The following is a 22,356-nucleotide window of genomic DNA, read 5'->3' as shown; positions in this document are numbered from 1 at the left end:
TTTCCTAGAGAGTTTGTTATGCTCTATCCAGTGGTGAAAACCGTTTTAGAAAAGAGCGAAAACTGTTTGAGTTATAAGCCTGTGACTAAGGTGACCCTCACACTGTTACCAGACACTCCCCGGACTTATATATAAGCCTAGCGCAGAACCGCGCGAGGTGACATGCGACTCATTTCGTGGTGGAGGGTCACATATCTGTTGTAAATGTCAGGACAGATCTGCAGTGGCGAACACGATCGTTACTCAACATGGGATGGATTGAAGGTATCTCCAATAGCTAGCAGGGATTTGAGTGTAAGCGCACATCCACACACCAATTGAAGCATATGGCACAATAAGCAATTAAACACACTGATGCATGAAAATCATTAACGGACATCTGTTGCCATGCACACTAATTAGTAAAGAGAACATTAGTTTAAACGTGATGCGAGTCTTGAAGGTATAAGGCTGATTTACACATTGTAAACACATTATTCTTTTTCATCTACCCTACCCTGCACCTCCCCGCCCCAGCCCCACATGCATGTCTACAAATAATTGATTGTAAACGTTCCACAATCAAGGGGAATAATGCGCAACTACAAAAGCACCACCACTACCTGATCACTACCAAACACAACAAAGCAATAACGAATGAAATGTATGTCCTGGACGAGCTATTGTATTGAAATCTTCAGCCTTTAAATACCATGTTCTTCAGCAATGAATGTTCAAAACCGTGTCCTGAAAAGATCTGGGTGATGAAGAATGCATTTATGCGTATTTCTCGAAAATCACGAGGAACACAAATCAGTAGCCTGTATTGCTTTGATTGACCCAGGACTCACAATGCAGGAAGGAGCGAAGAAGAAGTGCATTAACTTAGAAGCTGAAAACATTATGCAGAAGATAGCAAACACAAATAACAACAACAAAACATCATATTTGAACGTAAATATGTGATGCATGAACCCCCCCCCCCCCCCAGGAGACACAACACAAAGATCGAGGCACTACACACAAACGTGTACGCACACCAACACGCTCATTTACACACACACACACACACACACACACACACCCACACACACCCACACACACACACGCACACACACGCACACACACACACACACACAGAGGGAGAGAGAGAGGCACGCACACACATGCACATAATTGGGCGTAAACATACACTTAGAACAAAACACCGAAACATAATTCTTTCCCTCAACCTTTTAATTTGAAGCAGTTACAAAAAGTACATTCAACTGAGCTTAGGAAAATCCTAGAATTATGTATTTATAAAAACAGGTATCAGGACCATTTGTGTAAAATTATACATACATTGTTTTTACAGGCCCCAAAACCAAACCAAATCTTCCTTTAAACAGTATTTTATTCATAAACAGACACATGATAATATAACAACATCATTAAGAAGGAGCACAACAAGTTTAAAACTTATGGTAAGTGCTCACATAAACATTCCTGAAATTTCATGGCGGATTATGATCAATGCGACACATTTTTTGAAAAAGGAGATGAGACAAAAACAAAAACAAAATATATATAAAAATAAAAATATAAAAAAAATTTTAAAAAAGGAAAAAAAAAGAAAAGGAGAAAAACAGCAAGGAAAACTTAGTTTGACCAAATCTTCCCTTACGGATGGGACAAACGGACCGTGTTTCACAGCCATTTGCTTCAAGCTCACAAGAGTATTAGTCCGTGATCTGAACGAAAAAGTGTTATCAAAAATAATTCCAGAGTAAATATCCTACATGCAAATTTAAAAAGACGTCCATACTAAATATACTACATGCACATTGAAAATGAATTCTCGAGTTAATATTGTACATACAAATTAAAAAAGGATTCCAGAGTAAATATGAAGCATACACATTGGAAAATAATTCCAGAGTAAATATCCTACATGCAAATTTAAAAAGACTTCCATACTAAATATACTGCATGCACCTTGAAAAGGAATTCTCGAGTTAATATTGTACATACAAATTAAAAAAAAGAATTCCAGAGTGAATATGTTGCATGCACATTCTAAAATAATTCCCGAGTAAATATCTTACATACGAAATTAAAAAGACTTCCATACTAAACATACTAATGCACCTGAATTCTGAATAAATATTGTTCAAATATTGTTTGTAGATTTATGTCCCTCATGCCGGACACACATTGGTGTCATTTAAGGACCAATTTTTGTTGTTTGTTTGTTTGTTTGCTTAACGCCCAGCCGACCACAAAGGGCTATATCAGGGCGGTGCTGCTTTGACATATAACGTGCGCCACACACAAGACAGAACTCGCAGCACAGGCTTCATGTCTCACCCAGTCACATTATTCTGACACCGGACCAGCCAGTCCTAGCACTAACCCCATAATGCCAGACGCCAGGCGGAGCAGCCACTAGATTGCCAATTTTAAAGTCTTAGGTATGACCCGGCCGGGGTTCGAACCCACGACCTCCCGATCACGGGGCGGACGCCTTACCACTAAGCCAACCGTGCCGGTTTAAAGCACCAATGCATTGCGGACAAATACGAGATACTCCTCGCGAAAGATTTCAACCGATGCTCGATCATACCGGTGTAAAACGAGAAAATTACTCCCACGAGATTTTTACTCCGGAGTTAACATTTCGTACGAAAAAGTTACTCCCTTTACGAAAAAAGCACTCCCCCATTGCACGAGAAAATTACTCCCCAAGACAGGTGAGTTCGGAGTAAACATTTCGTACAAAAATGTTACTCCCCTGACGAATAAATAACGAATAAATTACTTCACCCCAACACGAGCAATTTAACTTCCCATGCCAGGTGTACGAAATGTTTACTCCCTTGTCCCCTGTTAGTCTTGGTGATGGAAGGGGTGAAAAGAGGGTAGCGCGACATTCGTTTGCGCGAGATCACTTATTGGTATTATCCCTTCGCCCGCATCCCATTTTTGCGTACGAGATTTTTACTGGAAGGGAAAAAAATGGGGAGTAAAAATTTCGTGGAGGGAATAATTTTTTCGTGCCTTGAGGAGTTCTTTTCTCGTACGAAAAGTGTACTCGGAGTAGGAATTTCGTACGAAATATTTACTCCTGAGTAAATTTTTCGTGGAGTAAAAATTTCGTGTTACGGTCGGCTTTGTGGCGAAAGCGTGCTCGCGTCTTCTTTAATGCATTACAGTGTCGAGAATTTTCATTGCATTCGCCTGATACGCTATGGAGTCGAGTTCAAATCGACATCTGGCCGTACTTTTTTTTTTACACTTTGTCATTTGTTTATTTTTGTTTATTTTCTTCATGTGCAGTACGTTGTAATATCAACATTGATTTCAAAAATTAATGTTAGGCAGGAATGAGTTTCTTTTTAAAAATCTGTTGTTACCATGATATTCGTTTATTGATAAAGTTTGTTAATTCAAACATGTAAACATTTGATTGAAAAAAGAAAAAGACCAATGAAGAAGGATGCTAAAAAAAGGTGAGAGAGAAAAAATAACGGTAGCAGCCACCTGCATGCAACTGAGGTAAAAAAAAATTTTTTTTAAATAAATGCCTCCCCGTGTTTTTATTTCATTCAGTTTGTTTGGGTTGTTGCTATTGACTTTGAAACTGAGCCGCCGGTGAAAACGCCGGTAACGCGTGCGCAGAGAGGAACAAGCATGGGGAATCTTCTATTCTAAAAATAACCAACACTGGTAGCTGCCGACCTTCCGCCAGGCTCACATGAATACCGGGGCAAAATAAATAATGACTGTGCAGTGCAAATAAATACTGGGCGGTAGTTAAACGACGTGTTGACTTTGAAGGACACAATATTGCAGCTTTTTCAAGAATATGGGCCCAGGTCTCCAGAGTCAATATTTTACATACAAACGCTCTCACAGTTTAAAGGCTTACGCCACAACCCTCGAAAAATAAAATTTGATTTGATTTGAAGGGCACTGAAGTCGGTAGGGGCGCCGGCTTTCAAACCAGTTATCGCTTGTGGCGTGGGCTTGACCACCAAGTTCGGCAAGGGATTTATGTCCCGGAGTCAAATGTGTGCAGGCTCTCCTAGGTGTCCGAACACCCCCGTGTACACTCATGCGCACGATAGAAGTGACTCTTAGGCATAGCGCGATTCAGTTGCTGCACACTATCCCCAAGGGATAGCAGCCTGAATATCATTGACCGTGAATTCTCTCAGGACAATAATTAAATTTGCCACAAACCATATATTTATATTCTAAATATTTAATAACATTTATTATTACATTGAAAACTACACATACTCTATGAATGTTGTAGACAAAACAAACAGCCGCTGAAATATTCAGAGTTAGACAACACGCTTTTAGTGTATTATAACTCTGATGATAAAAAGTGGTATTTTCTCTGATGTTTGAAAGAATCAACAACAATTCAGCTCATAATCGTTTAATGAGAAACAACACTGACTAAACAAACTAAGAGAAGATGTCATAATGCGAATGACGTCAGGTAAAATTCTGTTACTTCTTCTGCACGTCTCCCGAGAGACTGACCGTGCAAATAAGTTTGCGGCATTGTGATATCACCAGTAGAAAATCAAGGTCACCATCATGCTGTGCACGTCTCCGCATTGCACGTCATTAAGTAGCAAGGACCAAGGCAAGAAAGAATAACTCCAATCTTCTGCCACAAAATTTGCCAAAACATGGGGTCAGGACATGGTCAACTTAGTTGGGTTGGGAAAATGCAGATAAAAACGTAATGTGAGGCTGGGTGAGGAGACTGTTCACCACGAATGAAAGTGGGAAGGTGGAACTCATGGGTGCACACGTTTTAGCCTTTCACAGTGCTACATTTGTGGTGAAAACGACGAATTGAAATGTTTGAAAATATTATTTTCTGCTTTCTAGATCGTGCACCATTTCTGTCTTCACAGTCTAGCGATATTTCAAGTCCCAAGAGTGCAAAACAATGATAAAAATACAAATTCGAGGTGGGGAAATATTGTTTTGCGATCGATGAAACAGGTAATTAACATTCCCAATTTCCGAGTACTGACGGAGATGTCCGGAAGTAATCGAGCTGTCAGGTGAATGACCTTGTCGGCATTCTTCGATTCCTGATGATCAATTTTTACAAGCATAGGTAAATGAAGAATGCCACAAAACTTTGTCTTCTTCTGAGCCAGCGTTTTGGGCCGCCGCTGCTTCCAAAACTGGTAAACAAGTCTATATGCATGACGCAAAAATTTGGCGTCATCGGTCTTATGACGTATTGCTATGCGAGTGACATCATCTTCAGGGGCGGACGAGGGGGGGGGGGGGGACACAGGGGGCACGTGCCCCCCTCCCCGAAAAAAAAAATTGGAAAGCTGAGTCTATGACCATTTCTAAGTTCAAATGGCACCAGATGGCACCATTTTGCTTCTTTGGGCCAAACATTTTTCCAGGGGGGATGCCCCCGGACCCCCCTAGCAAATTCGGGCGCTTCGCGTCCATCACATTCACTTTCGATTCAAAGTACCCCCCCCCCCCCCCTTACAAAGCAACTGATCCGCCCCTGATCTTCTTCGTAGATTTTGGTCAGGCAAAAAGTGAATGTAGCGGGATTTTACTCTGTGTTTTCGCATTAATGATATTTTAGGGTATAGTAGTGTTCGTGGCTTTTCTGTCTTCTAAACAATCATAGAACATATCTGCATTTGTACCATAAACATTTACCACAGAGAACTGGTTTATGGCACTTACAATTGCCTTTGATAAAAGGGGCCGTCTCTGATGTTACTGTGAAATACTGGCATTCATACAACATGGGGTGTGGCAGGTAGCTCTGTTTCCTCCTTGGGGATGAAGCTACCAGGGGAAGGGATTGTGTTGGAGGTGCGGGTAGAGGGGTAGCCCTCCCGGTGCTCCCCCTTGGACCTCCCTAGTCTAGGACCCTGGGTCTTCGCGAGGTGGCCATTGTGGCGTAATCCCTCCGGACTAGCATAACGTTTCCCTATCCCAAGACCGACCGTGCGTGGTCTATGACCACATCCTCTACGAGGTGACCCTATCAACTAGGCAGCGCAAGCCCCTAGGCGAAACACGGCGGATCTAGAGGAGAGAACCTCGATAAAAAATTTGAGCTGCCATGAAGACGGAGCATGTTGGCTGAGGACAGCGGGCAGACCTTCTGTGCCGACACCCATCTACAGGAGAAAACCAGGCATGCACGCATCAAACCCAACATGGCCATACAACATACATATAATTATTATCTTCATTTTAATAGCTTTTGGGAAAAATAACTTTATTTCGTACACAGAATAATATGATAAACTTTGTTAATAAATTTCATTATCTTGTTTTAAAAATTCTACATTTCAATGGGGTGGGGGGGGGGGGGGGGGGCGGCCGGGGTCCCACTTGTTTTACAAAACGTGTCGGAGTGGTGTGTGCACCCTACCTATTTAAAATAATCACAACAAATCCATTTTAGTTGCAATTTGAAAAAAATAAAATATATTCTAGCTTTTGAAATTCAGAGAATAGTTCCGCATCAAAATTTTTTTTTTAAAAATCTCAAAAAGTACAAATTGGTTGGTCCATGCTACATTCAGGTTTGTTTAAAATCACATTCGATCTAAAAGGAACACATCCTTCTAGTATTGGCAGGCTACCTGTTAAATGATATACTCCAGTTTTTGTCATTTCAATTTTGCTTTTTGCTAAATATACAACGAATTGAAGTCGTGACATCAAAACATGGAAGAACTATAAGTAAAAGTAAAGGGTAATATTATTATAAGCAGCTGACTACAAAGGTTAGCAAAATAATTCTAGACAAAATATCTCCTTATTTTCTGTGTTGTTTGAAAGAAACAACAATAAGCCGAGCTATAAATCTGAGATAACTCAGTCGGTAGCGGCGCTAGCGTTGAAACCAGTGTTTCCATATCGGCGTGGGTTCGAACCCCACGCTCGGCAAGGGATTTATTTCCAAGAGTCAACTTTGTGCGGACTCTCTTCAATGTCCGAACATCCCAAAGTAAACGCATGCGCACGATAAAGATCTCAAGTTGACAGCGAAAGTCTCAGGGCTTAGAAACACGAACACGCGCATGCAGGAAAAAGACAAAAATGGGCAGCACTGTAGTACAGGGAAGCTCGCTTTCCCCACTATGAAAACAACCCGAATTGTTATCAGGGTAACATCACAGAAAAAAAGACTTACATACAAATATTTTACTTTCAAAATGTAAAAAGAAAGACTTCCAGGGTTAATAACTTACAAACTAAAAAGGACTTCCTGAGTCTTAAACACTATATTAAAAAACAAGAAGGGCAAAGCCCATACGACTCACATGCTTTACACATTTTTCCTACCAAAATACATGTGACCTTGACCCAAGGTCAAGGTCATCCAAGGTCATGCAACATAAAGCTGTTAATTCAAGACATAGGAAGTACAATGGTGCTTATTGGCTCTTTCTACCATGAGATATGGTCACTTTTAGTGGTTCACTACCTTATTTTGGTCACATTTCATAAGGGTCAAAGTGACCTTGACCTTGATCATATGTGACCAAATGTGTCTCATGATGAAAGCATAACATGTGCCCCACATAATTTTTAAGTTTGAAACAGTTATCTTCCATAGTTCAGGGTCAAGGTCACTTCAAAATATGTATACAATCCAACTTTGAAGAGCTCCTGTGACCTTGACCTTGAAGCAAGGTAAACCAAACTGGTATCAAAAGATGGGGCTTACTTTGCCCTATATATCATATATAGGTGAGGTATTGAATCTCAACAACTTCAGAGAAAATGGGAAAAATGTGAAAAATAGCTGTTTTTTAGGCAACATTTATGGCCCCTGCGACCTTGACTTTGAAGCAAGGTCAAGATGCTATGTATGTTTTTTGGGGCCTTGTCATCATACACCATCTTGCCAAATTTGGTACTGATAAACTGAATAGTGTCCAAGAAATATCCAACGTTAAAGTTTTCCGGACGGACGGACGGACGGACGACTCGGGTGAGTACATAGACTCACTTTTGCTTCGCATGTGAGTCAAAAATCAGAATAATGATGTTACTTACAAAGCTTTCAGATGGTTTATCCATGCTAAATATTAATTTATTTCTGCATTACATTTTAAAATATACATGCTGCAATCAATGGGGGGGTTAAAAAAAAACCAAAGCACCGTTTCATTGTGCTTATGGGTACTTTTGCATTAAATTTATAGTCATCAAAGTGTTTACTGATAAGAACGGAACAAACAGTATTTTATGATCATCGATATTGTAAGGTGACAAATGTCTTCTGTGAGAAAAAAAAAATACACCAATTTGATTAGTTCTTTTTTCAGTGCATCCTGTGCATGTCAGTTTTGTTGAAACTTCCATAACCCACAAAACAGTCGACTTTTTGTACTGCATGCGGTCACACGTGTAATGGCATTCCCAGTGTGTAATGGTTTCTAATCTATCAATTCAAATTCCACAGAGAAAAGGTCTTGTCAATAACTGCACTAGCAAGCCCTTTCAAAGATCCCGAAATAGTCGGTTCTCCTTTCACAACGTCGTTCTTTATTTTTCTCGTTTACTTTTCTTCGCCTCTTCAACTTTTCTGTCAGATTCGGCTATACGATCCTGAAGTGCTTTTTTTTCTGCCTCGTGTTGCATGTTCAAGTCATCTGCCCTTTTCTTTGCTTCCTGCTCCGACATTTCTCTGTCCTTTCTCTGTCTTTCTATTTCTTTTTCGTTTTGCTTCACTTCCTCATCCTTCTTCTTTATTTCATTCTGGTATGTCTCTCTTTTCTCCATTTCTTGTTTTTCAACACCTGCAAAGGCTTCTTTTACTTTTGCATCAATATTTTCGCCAACTTCCTTGTACTTTTTACACTCGTATAATTTGTTGCCGTTCTCTCTTACCAGCGTTCTGACCATATTCAGGAGACGTTCAACTTGGGGGCGCGGGTCGGGGGCAAAGTTGTTAAAGACAATGTATCTGCGATGACACTCCTTCATGACGATTTTCAGCTTCTCGGGGCCTTCGTCTATCATTTGGTCAATCGTTTTCTTTTGATTCTCGTGCACGTCGCCGACGGTGATGATGACGATAGTGTACTTGATTATGTCCTCGTCAAAAACGGCTTTGAGTCTTTCGTACATACCGTATTCTTCATCTGTGTAGCGTCCAGCTCTAACGACATACAGAACAGCACTCGCTCCCGGATGTAATGCTATTACAGCTTTAACAATGATGCCGCCTATTTCACCCTGGTCTTTGCTGGTGTCGAAAAGTCCAGGTGAATCCAAAATCTGTCCCAAGCACACACACAAATACTTGTGAATCTAACATCTAATTACAAGATACAAGCGTATTGAATTTGTATTCAAACAAAATTTACTTAAGCACAGTCTTGGAGCAATGCATAAAACTGCACACACACACACACATACACACACACACACACACGCGCGCGCGCGCGCGCACGCGCAGAGAGAGAGAGAGAGAGAGAGAGAGAGAGAGAGAGAGAGAGAGGACTGGACAGAGAGAGAACTCAGAACTCAGAACTTTATTACATAAGGATAAAGGTTTTAGGCTTCGCCTAATCTTCCAACCTGTCCTTGGAACATACTACAGAGAATAATTGTAAACGAAAGCAAAACTGCGCACATACACACACACATCCACACACACACCCTCGTATACACACACACGCACACACAAGCTCACACACACTTACACACACACAAACACACACACACACACACACACACGCACACACGCACACACGCACACATACACATACACATGCACACATATACACACACACATGTTCGCGTGCGCTCGCATACCTACACACATGCACATGCTATCATTTCATACCTAAAAGGAACAGTATCTAATCAAAGTATTAAACGAGTAAAACATCAAAATAATGATCGAGTATAAACATAAAAAACAAAGCACTTAAGAGCATAGCATGCATTATCCGAGTACACAATGGAAACTAGACATCAGGGGCAGTTTATAGTGTTATCAAATGTGTGTGCAACTGCCTTTTAAAGGCCTTTAATGATGCGGATCGTTTGATTTCTATTGGCAAAGAATTCCACAGAGATGATCCTGAAAAAGTTGGATTTATAAAGATCTATACGAGGAATTGGAGGAAGTAAATTTTGAGACCCATACCTCTTCGTAACATGTGTACAAATTAAAAAAGGATTCCAGAGTAAATATGTAGCATACATAATCAATAATAATTCCAGAGTAAATATCCACATGCAAATTTAAAACGACGTCCATACTAAACATACTACATGCACATTGAAAATGAATTCTCGAGTTAATATTGTACATACAAATTAAACAAGAGGCGAAGCCTTCAAGGCTCCCGTAAGAAATCGACAAACAGTAACACAAACTCAATACACACACACAGTAAGCATAGACACAGTGCAAGAGTGGGAGACGCTAGATCTAGATCTGTCTGTAGCCTACTTACGGGGACACGACTGCCACTGAGATCGACACTGCCCTTTCGACAGCGCTTCCTCGCGCAGACACTGAAAACACGCTGTGCAGATCAACCTGTAGGAAATCTCATTTGGTATCTTCTTTATCTTTTTTTTCTATAGCCGCTACGAAACCGAACAATGTCAAATCGTCTTCCCCGAATCGGCGAATACAGCTCGGTTAGAACTGAGAAGTGAATCTATACCACAATGCTTCACGCGATCTGACCTAACCTTGACCCCTGACCTGGTCTACATACCACACACAACACAAACCAGTCACCTGTTTTTACCCCCCCCCCCCCAAAAAAAAAAAACCCACCACCACCTGTTTTCTTTGGATACACACTTTATCTACATACGTGCCGACGAAATGTTGACCATTGCTTCAATACTTTGAAGCTGTTGCTTGGATAATAACCCGGTAAAATTAGTATTTCGGTGTTCAGTCAAATGTTAAAGTTTCTATCACACACACACACGCACGCACGCACAGACAGAAAAAAGTTAGCATCGCATAGGCTACACTTACGTGAGCCAAAAAGGATTCCAGAGTAAATATGTAACATACACATTCAAAAATAATTCCAGAGTAAATATCCACATGCAAATTTAAAAAGACGTCCATACTAAATATACTACATGCACCTTGAAAAGGAATTCTCGAGTTAATATTGTACATACAAATTAAAAAAAAGAATTCCAGAGTGAATATGTTGCATACACATTCTAAAATAATTCCCGAGTAAATATCTTACATACGAAATTAAAAAGACTTCCATACTAAACATACTAATGCACCTTGAAAAGGAATTCTCAAGTTAATAGTGTACATACAATTTAAAAAATAATTCCAGAGTAAATATGTAACATACACATTCAAAAATAATTCCAGAGTAAATATCCTACATACGAACTTAAAAAGACGTCCATACTAAATATACTACATGCACGTTGAAAAGGAATCCTCGAGTTAATATTTTAAATACAAATTTAAAAAATAATTCCAGAGTGAATATGTTACATATATATACACATTGAAAAAGACTTCCCGAGTTAATATCATCTTACATGCAAATTAAAAAAGACTTCCATACTAAATATACTACATACACATTGAACACGAATTCCCAAGTAAATATCTTAAATTACATACAAATTCCAGCAACAAAAAAAGACTTCCCGAGTTAGTATCTTGCTTACAAGTAAAAAAACAAAAACAAACAAAAAACCTCTTCTTGAGTAAACTAGTATCTTACATACAATCAAAAACAGGCCCCGTATTCTTAAAAAAGCTGCAACTCAAATACTGGCTTGTAAAACCATCAAAAACAGGCCCCGTATTCTTAAAATAGCTGCAACTCATATACTGGCCTGTAAAACCACTTACGCCCGATAAGTCCGCTAAGTGTTATTTATGAAACACCGGTAAGTCCTTACCGGGGTGTCACCGAGCTGTAAAGTTAGAGGACCCATCCCCCTCCTCTAAAGTCGCTACCCGGCAGTAACTTCCCCAACACTGTCCATGTCACTCTTTTCATACGTTATTCAAACCGTCAATTCTGAATAAATCTTGTTCAAATATTGTTTGTAGATTTATGTCCCTCATGGACACACATTGGTGTCATTTAAGCACCAATTTTGTTTGTTTGTTTGTTTGTTTGTTTGTTTGTTTGTTTGTTTGTTTGCTTAACGCCCAGCCGACCACAAAGGGCCATATCAGGGCGGTGCTGCTTTGACGTATAACGTGCGCCACACACAAGACAGAAGTCGCAGCACAGGCTTCATGTTTCACCCAATCACCTTATTCTGACACCGGACCAACCAGTCCTAGCACTAACCCCATAACGAACCCACGACCTCCCGATCACGGGGCGGACGCCTTACCACTAGGCCAACCGTGCCGGTTTAAAGCACCAATGCATTGCGGAAAAATACGAGATACTGTATGCGAAAGATTTCAGCCGATGCTCGATCATACCGGCGTTGTGGCGAAAGCGTGCTAGCGTCTTCTTTAATGCATTACAGTGTCGAGAATTTTCATTGCATTCGCCTGATACGCAATGGAGTCGAGTTCAAATCGTCATCTGGTCGTACTTTTTACACCCCCGGTATAGGGGTGTGTATAGGTTTCACTCGATGTGTTTGTTTGTGTTCGCAAGTAGATCTCAAGAATGAACGGACCGATCGTCACCAAACTTGGTGAACAGGTTCTATACATTCCTGAGACGGTCCTTACAAAAATTGGGACCAGTCAAACACACGGTTAGGGAGTTATTGGTGGATTTTGGTTTTTTGGGGGGATCAACTACGGCATAACTCTTCCTTATCTTCTCAGCGTTTACCTCCCTTCCTTCGTATGGTGCACTATAGTATTTTAACCACACTTGTTAGCAGTGCCTTCTCAGTTGGTGGCAGTGAGAATGGTAAGGACGGGGGTGTTTTTCCTACCTCGGAGGAATTTCTTGTTTTTTTATTAATCTTTGTCATTTGTTTATTTTTGTTTATTTTCTTCATGTGCAAGAGAGTACGTTGTAATATCAAAATTGATTTTAAAAATTGATTTTAGGCAGGAATTAGTTTCTTTTTAAAAAATCTTTTGTTACCATATTAGTTTATTGATAAAGTTTGTTAATTGGAACATGTAAACATTTGATTGAAAAAAGAAAAAGACCAATGAAGAAGGATGCTCCCCACTTGAAAAAAAAAGGTAAGAGAAAAAATAACGGTAGCAGCCACCTGCATGCAACTGAGGTAAAAAAATTTAAAAAAAAAATAAATTCTACATTTCAATGGGGTGGGGGACCCACTTGTTTTACAAAACGTGTCCGAGTGGTGTGTACCTTACTCAATTAAAATTATCACGAAAAATCCATTTTAGTTGCAATTTGAAAAAAATAAAATATATTCTGGCTTCTGAAATCCCAGAGAATAGTTCCGCATTAAAAATAAAATAAAATCTAAAAAAGTACACATTGGTTGGTCCATGCTACATTCAGGTTTGTTTAAAATCACATTCGATCTAAAAGGAACACATCCTTCTAGTATTGGTAGGCTACCTGTTAAATGATATACTCCAGTTTTTGTCATTTCAATTTTGCTTTTTGCTAAATATACAACGAATTGAAGTCGCGACATCAAAACATGGAAGAACTACAAGTAAAAGTAAAGGGTAATATTATTATAAGCAGCTGACTACAAAGGTTAGCAAAATAATTCTAGACAAAATATCTCCTTATTTTCTGTGTTGTTTGAAAGAAACAACAATAAGCCGAGCTATAAATCTGAGATAACTCAGTCGGTAGCGGCGCTAGCGTTGAAACCAGTGTTTCCATATCGGCGTGGGTTCGAACCCCACGCTCGGCATGGGATTTATTTCCAAGAGTCAACTTTGTGCGGACTCTCTTCAATGTCCGAACATCCCAAAGTAAACGCATGCGCACGATAAAGATCTCAAGTTGACAGCAAAAGTCTCAGGGCTTAGAAACACGAACACGCGCATGCAAGAAAAAGACAAAAATGAGCAGCACTGTAGTACAGGGAAGCTCGCTTTCCCCAGAATGAAAACAACCCGAATTGTTATCAGGGTAACATCACAGAAAAAAAGACTTACATACAAATATTTCACTTTCAAAATGTAAAAAGACAGACTTCCAGGGTTAATAACTTACAAACCAAAAAGGACTTCCTGAGTCTTAACCACTATATTAAAAAAAAAAATCAGAATAATGATGTTACTTACAAAGCTTTCAGATTTAAGGTTTATCCATGCTAAATATTAATTTATTTCTGCATTACATTTTAAAATATACATGCTGCAATCAATGGGGGGTTAAAAAAACCCAAAGCACCGTTTCATTGTGCTTATGGGTACTTTTGCATTAATTTTATAGTCATCAAAGTGTTTACTGATAAGAAAGGAACAAACAGTATTTTATGAGCATCGATATTGTAAGGTGACAAATGTCTTCTGTGAGAAAAAAATACACCCAATTTGATTAGTTCTTTTTTCAGTGCATCCTGTGCATGTCAGTTTTGTTGAAACTTCCATAACCCACAAAACAGTCGACTTTTTGTACTGCATGCGGTCAAACGTGTAATGGCATTCCCAGTGTGTAATGGTTTCTAATCTATAAATTCTAATTCCACAGAGAAAAGGTCTTCGCCACCTTGTCAATAAGTGCACTAGAAAGCCCTTTCAAAGATCCCGAAATAGTCGGTTCTCCTTTCACAACGTCGTTCTTTATTTCTTCTCGTTTACTTTTCTTCGCCTCTTCAACTTTTCTGTCAGATTCGGCTATCACATCCTGAAGTGCTTTTTTTTCTGCCTCGTGTTGCGTTTTCAAGTCATCTGACATTTTCTTTGCTTCCTGCTCCGAAATTTCTCTGTCCTTTATCTGTCTTGCTATTTCGTTTTCATTTTGCTTCAATTCCTCATCCTTCTTCTTTATTTCATTCTGGTATGTCTCTCTTTTCTCCATTTCTTGTTTTTCAACACCTGCAACGGCTTCTTTTACTTTTGCATCAATATTTTCGCCAACTTCCTTGTACTTTTCACACTCGTATAATTTGTTGCCGTTCTCTCTTACCAGCTTTCTGACCATATTCAGGAGACGTTCAACTTGGGGACGCGGGTCGGGGGCAAAGTTGTTAAAGACAACGTATCTGCGATGACACTCCTTCATGACGATTTTCAGCTTCTCGGGGCCTTCGTCTATCATTTGGTCAATTGATCGTTTTCTTTTGATTCTCGTACACGTCGCCGCCGGTGATGATGACGATAGTGTACTGGATTATGTCTTCGTCAAAAACTGCTTTGAGTCTTTCGTACACACCGTATTCTTCATCTGTGTAGCGTCCAGCTCTAACGACATACAGAACAGCACTCGCTCCCGGATGTAATGCTGCTACAGCTTTAACAATGATGCTGCCTATTTCACCCTGGTCTTTGCTGGTGTCGAAAAGTCCAGGTGAATCCAAAATCTGTCCCAAGCACACACACAAATAGTTGTGAATCTAACATCTAATTACAAGATACAAGCGTATTGTACAGTGATGGCGCTAGTATTATGTCAAACTGGTACGCACTTTTATGATGCAAACAGTCCGGAAAACAAACGGGAAGCTGGTCATTGGAACCAGTAAGAGTCCAACTCAGAGTACTGGTTTTGTTGTTTTACCAGCGAAAACCTCCGGTATTTCTAACAAATCAACCGGTAGGTCATACCGGTAGCCATTTTTGTTTCGGTATTTTCTCATTTCAACCGGTAATATACCGGGTAATATACCGGGAATTACCGGTTAACGCCAATACTGATTGTATTCAAACACAATTTACTTAAGCACAGTCTTGGAGCAATGCATAAAACTTCACACACACACACACACACACACACACACACACGCGCGCGCGCGCGCGCGCGCAGAGAGAGAGAGAGAGAGAGAGAGAGAGAGAGAGAGAGAGAGAGAGAGAGAGAGAGAGAGAGAGAGAGAGAGATTACAGGCACAAATACCTCGATGTGTTTTCCATTTTTTGTAGAAACTTCTCTTTCACACGCTGCAGTCACTGATCCAAAGTCTGGGGAGCTGAAAAACTTGTTCTCTCCAAATATGGTGTTTCCGGTCGTGCTCTTGCCACTCCCAGTTTTGCCGAGCAGCAAAAACCTGAACTCTTCTACACACACACACACACACACACACACACACACACACACACACACACACACACACACACACACACTTGTTTTAAAAAATTGAAATATAAATAAACGCACACAAAAACTGTAGACAATATGTGTTGTTGACAATAGAGGCCGATTTGACTTTCGCAGATATATCAATTGTATGCTGATGTTTTAATATTGCAATGCAGTCTATACACAATATTGTACATATATGATGATTAATTTCTTACCTTTGTCAGCGTACCGGAAATCAGTTGGTTTTGTGGCTTCGGCTCCACCACTCACCTGTGGATGACCAGAGTTTATTTCCGTCACTTGGCTTGAAGTGACCTTCCTGGATGTCTTCTCTGGATTGTTCGTTTTTTGCGACTTTGGTGCTGACTGAATGCCTCTTCTGGCTTCGGAGGTGCTTGCAGGATCTTGCGGCATTTTTTGCAGATTTGACTTGTTCAGTTTCTCGTGTTGACGAGGAACATATCTGAGATGGCTGCTTGCTCTCATGTTATTGATATCTGAATCGTAGTCTTGTAGGTTCTCGGCGGCTCTTGCTCCTGTTTTCCCGTCTTCTTCGTCCTCCTCGTCTTCTGAGAACAATTCTTCTTCCTTGTCTTCTTGTGCGTATTGAGATCCTCTTAGTTTTTCCTCTTCATGTTCCTCATCTATGTCTTCCCAGTCACGTTCGTTCTGTTGCCGTCCATCCGTCTGCATCATGTTGCTTGGTGTCATTTTTCGGATTTGCGGCGTCTCTGGTGCCCACTGCCCACCCGAAGCTTGCTTCTGATTTTCGTTTCTGTCCTTGTTCCCGCTTCTCCCGGCCAGCGATCTTTGGAGTTCAGCTGTTTCTTCTCTTCGCATCTTCATGCTGTCGACGACACGCAGCAGATTTGCAACTTGTTGACGTTGCCCAGCTTTGGCTTTATTGTTGAAGCTAACATATCTGTTTCCGCATTCTCTGACAATCCTCTTAAGCTGTGTCGGCGCATCATCCATAGCATCACAGGCAGCTGTCAATTTGTCTCCTTGAGTGAAGACAACAATCACAGATCTTACGTCTCCAAGGATAGTTTGTGTCCAATTGTAGACTTTGTAGTCGGCATCGTCGACGTCAAACTGCTGTACAAAATACAGAATTGCGTCTGGTTGAATCTCCATGCCTCTGTGCAAGAACTGAGAGAAGTCTTTGCTGTGCACAGCAGCCGGACATTCTGCAATCTAAAAAAAAAAATTAAAAAAATCGAGTTCAGGTGCGTAATGTGACCAGTTGAACAAGACAAATAAAAATACATAAAGGCGTTATTCAATGCGGCATCATAAATCCCATAAAGGCAATACAAATTCAGAAAACTGCTTGTCACGCATTACTTGGAATGCGTGCACGAGTCAACAAGGAGAGTCCATCGAGCATTTGGGGCTACAGTGGGTGATGGGTGGGGGTGGTAAATTGACAGGAAGAAGTAGCAGGAAGTATCACCTGTACTAAATTAAATACTGTACTAGTTTGAAAAAAACCTCACCTTATCTTTGCTTGATCTAGCTTCAAATTTTGGACAACAGTGGAGAGAGAAAAATCTTAGCATTAGGTTTGCCGTCTACGTCTGGACATCCTAACACTGGCGATTACTTCGACCCTTCTGATACTCGGGGTAGTCAAACACTGAATTTCTATCAAACATTTTCTAAGTCAGTCTCGATAATTTTAGAGGAGTTCACAGAAAAGCAAAAATGTAACATGCAAAATACTTTTGTTCTAGTTGTGCTGCTTATGTAGCTTTTGCGTATCGGAATCATACCTCGATTTTTCCGTACTCCGTGTCTCGCTTTAATTTAAGGAGAGTGGATCCGCGGACACCCGGAGATGTTGAGATTGTTTCATGCAGAATGGTGCCAGCAGTTGAACTTTTTCCGCTTCCTCTTTTTCCGACCAAAAGCAATTTGTATTGCTTCTCTGTAAAATCAAAACAAAACAAAGCCATGCTCGACGGCAAATATGACGATGTCGTTTGTCCACCATAATCTTTACTGAAGACTTCATACGTACTATCATATATGAAGCTGAGAGCAACTTCTAAAATAGTGGTGAAGAGTTGCAGTAAAGAACCAACACAGACAGCCACATGCCTGGAAAACGTGATACATTATTTGCATGATCTTCTTTTCTTGGCTATGTTGATAAGACCACATCAAGCAACAACAAAAAACAAAAAAACAAAAACAGGCAGACAGACAGACAGACAGACAGGCAGACAGAAGCACACACACACACATACACACGCACGCACGCACGCACGCACGCACGCACGCCCGCACGCACGCCCGCACACACACACTTACATAAACACACACACACACACATACATGTAAAAAAGACAACAAAACGTACTAACATCACTTTCAAACAGCAACAGCGACCAAACTAGGAACTGAGGCAACCATCATTACACTACAATTAAGGCGAGTCAGTTGGACATCCTTACTAATAAATGGTGTAGGTTATTGACATTCTGGAGACGCTGACATGCCCCAAATTGCAAACAAGAAGAGCAAACGCTCGATCGAGTCACTTTCGCAGTTCTGAATATTATATGAGGCATCAGATGGACAGGAAGAAATTGCTATTCACAACACAATACAGATGTAAATAATTTGATGTAAAGAATAATCCTATAAAGTTTGAATCAAATCCGATGAATAGTTTCAGAGATATGATATTTCAATTTTTTTCCTTCAAGACATACCTGTGACCTTGAAAAAGGTCAAAGGTCACCAAAGCAGACGTCAAAGTGTAGAGGTCACTGGGAGTCACGTTCACATAAAATTTGAGCCCGGTCACTTTTATAGTTTCCGAGAAAAGCCCAACGTTAAGTTGTGTGTTGCCGAACAGAAAAGGCTAGTTATCTCCCTTGTTTTTCTGATAACGTTCGTAAAAGGCTACAGATGTAAATACTTTGATGTAAAGAATAATCCTACAAAGTTTCAATCACATCCGATGAACTTTGTCAAAGATATAAAATGTCTAATTTTTCCTTTGACGCTGACCTGTGACCTTGAAAAAGGTCAAAGGTCAACGAAACCATCGTTAAAGTGTAGAGGTCATTGGAGGTCACGACTAAACAAAATATGAGCCGGATCGCTTTGATAGTTTCCGAGAAAAGTCCAACGTTAAGGTGGTGTCTACGGCCGGCTGGCCGGCCGGCCGGACAGACTAACACTGACCGATTACATAGAGTCACTTTTTCTCAAGTGACTCAATAAAACAATCCAGAAATGCCCGTGACAAAAAAATCGCATATTGTAGCGCCAACCTTGTCTTAAAATCTGAAACTGAATACATAGCACATACTCCATTGCGACTTTGGCTGGATCGTTCCGGAAGCGGGCCATCCTTGTTGCTGAAGATTCTTTTCATGGTGCAGTGATGGCCTCGTTGCTTGTGTCTCCACCCTTTGGGGCGTGGGGACATGATATCTGTCTCTGTCAGGTCTCGCGCAGACTGGTATATCTGGTCACGATAAAGTTTTGGAAATGAGGAATCAAACAGGTTTCTGCAAGGTTTCAAACCAAGACTGCTACATTACTGTGTAAACCAAGTTAAGAAGTGTCGTAAACTCACGTCCTTTTTGCAGAATGGGCGAATCTTTACATACCAGCAAGTAAAAATAAAACTGGTCTTTTAGATGTCATTTAGCATCTGTTTTTGGCTCACGAAGTGTAGCCTATGCGATCGTAACTTTGTCTGTCTGTGCGTGCGTGTGTATGTCTGTGGTAGAAACTTTAACATTTCGTCATTTGAAGACGTCACATTATGGCGTAAGAGGGTTAGACGTCACGCGAAGGAATTACTGAAAGTTTCGGTCATTGTTATTTTGAGCGGGCCGAGACTAGTTGGCAGTCGTGTCCCCAGATCTAGTGTCTCGCTTTCTTGCACAGTTTCACCTATGCTTACTGTGTGTGTGTGTGTGTGTGTGTGTGTGTGTGTGTGTGTGTGTGTGTGTGTGTGTGTGTGTGTGTGTGTGTGTGTGTGTGTGTGTGTGTGTGTGTGTATGTGTGACGGAGTGATTGAGTTTGTGTTACTGTTTGTCGATTTCTTACGTGAATCTCAGAGTTCTACATTTCTTCTTTCAATACTTGTACTTTGGTTGTGCGCCTGGTCAAATCTTGTGCTTTTCTAGGCTCTCATCAAACCAGACAAATACAAATTATGTACCAGATTAGGTTATCTCCCTTTATCTTGATGCAGTACAAGCACATTGTTGCTTGACTTGCGTCAGCTTTGTATACTTTACTTTACCTGCATATTCCAGGGCTTTCATAAGCATCTGACATTCTCTGTGAGGTAGAAGTTGAGGTATCTGGATAGTTTCTTTTACACTTAATGGTGTCAGTACAGAGAGGTCCTTTAAGGTTGTGTAACCCTGCTTCTTCAAGAACACCACTGTTTGTTCAGACAGGGTCCAGTTGTGGGCCCACGCCTCCATCGTATCTGTCGCAGAAAGAGGTCTGGGAGTACAGTTAAAAAAACAAGTCGCGTGAAGCAAAATTACTAGATTTAGTCAACCCGTCGAACTTACAGAATGAAAGTAACGTTCTGCGTTTATCCGCCAAGACAACACAGTTTTGTCGATACTCAGAGGCCATGAGCCAAGAAAGCTCTGCCACTTTAACAAAAAACAAGTCGCGTAAGGCGAAAATACAACATTTAGTCAAGTAGCTGTCGAACTCACAGAATGAAACTGAACGCAATGCAACGCAGCAAGACCGTATACTCGTAGCATCGTCAGTCCACCGCGCACGGCAAAGGCAGTGAAATTGACAAGAAGAGCGGGGTAGTACTTGCGCTGAGAAGGATAGCACGCTTTTCTGTACCACTCTTCGTTTTAACTTTCTGAGCGTGTTTTTAATCCAAACATATCATATCTATATGTTTTTGGAATCAGGAACCGACAAGGAATAAGATAAAAGTGTTTTTAAATTGATTTGGACAATTTAATTTTGATAATAATTTTTATATTTTTAATTTTCAGAGCTTGTTTTTAATCCAAATATAACATATGTATATGTTTTTGGAATCAGAAAATGATGGGGAATAAGATGAACGTAAATTTGGATCGTTTTATAAAAAAAATATTTTATTTACAATTTTCAGATTTTTAATGACCAAAGTCATTAATTAATTTTTAAGCCACCAAGCTGAAATGCAATACCGAAGTCCGGGCTTCGTCGAAGATTACTTGACCAAAATTTGAACCAATTTGGTTGAAAAATGAGAGCGTGACAGTGCCGCCTCAACTTTCACGAAAACTCCGGATATGACATCATAAAAGACATTTATCGAAAAAATGAAAAAAGCGTATGGGGATTTTATACCCAGGAACTCTCATGTCAAATTTCATAAAGATCGGTCCAGTAGTTTAGTCTGAATCGCTCTACACACACACAGAGACACACAGACGCACATACACCACGACCCTCGTCTCGATTCCCCCTCTACGTTAAAACATTTAGTCAAAACTTGACTAAATGTAAAAAGCGTGCAGAAAGTGACAATCCGGTATAGCGCAGTAGCGTATGGCCGGTGCAGTGATGTGAGATTGGCGACTCTGTCACCTTTCCGACTCGATATATACTCGAGACTGAAATGTTGTTTCCTGGAAAAAGTAAAGACGTGAACTTATTTAAGGAAGAAAAGCATGTCAATTTCTTGCATGTGAAGAAAATATGTGTTAAAATTTATTAGATTTCACTCCAAATTTCGATTTCTTCGAAAACGTACACCGAGTGGTTACGTCCCTTGAATGAGAAGTGAAACATTTTAGGATGAATCACTTTTCTAAGTTTAAATTAAAAAAAAATGTTGGATAAATTTGACCCCAAGAATGTAAAGTACCCAAGGACGATTGTCAGTACTATCGAAGGGTGTTTTTTTGTTCAGTGTGGAGTTTATAGAAGATCAACGAGGCCGAGTCGGAAAGGTGACAGAGTCGTCAATCTCACATCGCCACACCGGTTCGCAGATGGCTTGAAGCTACAAGCCAGCATAGCGCAGTAAAGTAAAGCGCTTCACAGACAAACGCGCTTTTCTCTAATCCTTTTAACTTTCTCAGCCTGTTTTTAATCTAAAAATAACATACCAATATGTTTTTGGAATCAGTAAATGATAAAGAATAAGAAGAAAAAGTCAATTTTGGATCGCTTGCTCAAA

The 22,356-nt window shown here is 40.3% G+C and overlaps 1 protein-coding gene and 1 long non-coding RNA gene across 3 annotated transcripts in view; both read right to left on the bottom strand.

Annotated features, from left to right (window-relative positions):
* Positions 1-22,356, bottom strand: part of LOC138948433 (uncharacterized) — a 179,115-nt gene that overhangs the window by 83,390 nt on the left and 73,369 nt on the right. The gene's annotated exons all lie outside the window — the stretch shown is intronic.
* LOC138948429 (GTPase IMAP family member 8-like) lies at positions 5,499-21,612 on the bottom strand. 2 transcript variants are annotated; one of them, XM_070319965.1, is made up of 6 exons: positions 20,446-21,612; positions 19,498-19,656; positions 17,948-18,102; positions 16,388-17,369; positions 15,987-16,147; positions 5,499-6,152 (listed from the first exon to the last, which is right to left on the bottom strand). In XM_070319965.1, the coding sequence occupies exons 1-6, from the start codon at positions 20,630-20,632 to the stop codon at positions 6,021-6,023; spliced, it is 1,776 nt and encodes a 591-aa protein (XP_070176066.1). In that variant the 5' UTR covers positions 20,633-21,612; the 3' UTR covers positions 5,499-6,020. The 2 variants fall into 2 exon arrangements, with proteins under 2 accessions (XP_070176066.1, XP_070176065.1); XM_070319964.1 differs by lacking the exon at positions 5,499-6,152 and adding an exon at positions 13,405-15,456 and having other exon boundaries at positions 20,446-21,610.

The sequence above is a fragment of the Littorina saxatilis genome, linkage group LG15 (genome assembly GCF_037325665.1).
Source record: "Littorina saxatilis isolate snail1 linkage group LG15, US_GU_Lsax_2.0, whole genome shotgun sequence".
Lineage (NCBI taxonomy): Eukaryota > Metazoa > Mollusca > Gastropoda > Littorinimorpha > Littorinidae > Littorina > Littorina saxatilis.
The sequence above is the reverse complement of the archived record's forward strand: the minus strand, read 5'-3'. Positions and strand labels throughout refer to the sequence as shown.

What these genes read in the sequence shown, in the direction of transcription:
- LOC138948429 (XM_070319964.1), bottom strand. Translation starts at nt 20,632, where the DNA reads ATGGAGGCGTGGGCCCACAACTGGACCCTGTCTGAACAAACAGTGGTG. An exon ending in CGGAGTACGGAAAAATCGAG is followed by an intron (nt 17,370 to 17,947) that starts GTATGATTCCGA and finishes TTTTTTTTTTAG; the next exon opens with ATTGCAGAATGTCCGGCTGC. An exon ending in AAAATGGAAAACACATCGAG is followed by an intron (nt 15,457 to 15,986) that starts GTATTTGTGCCT and finishes TGCTTGGGACAG; the next exon opens with ATTTTGGATTCACCTGGACT.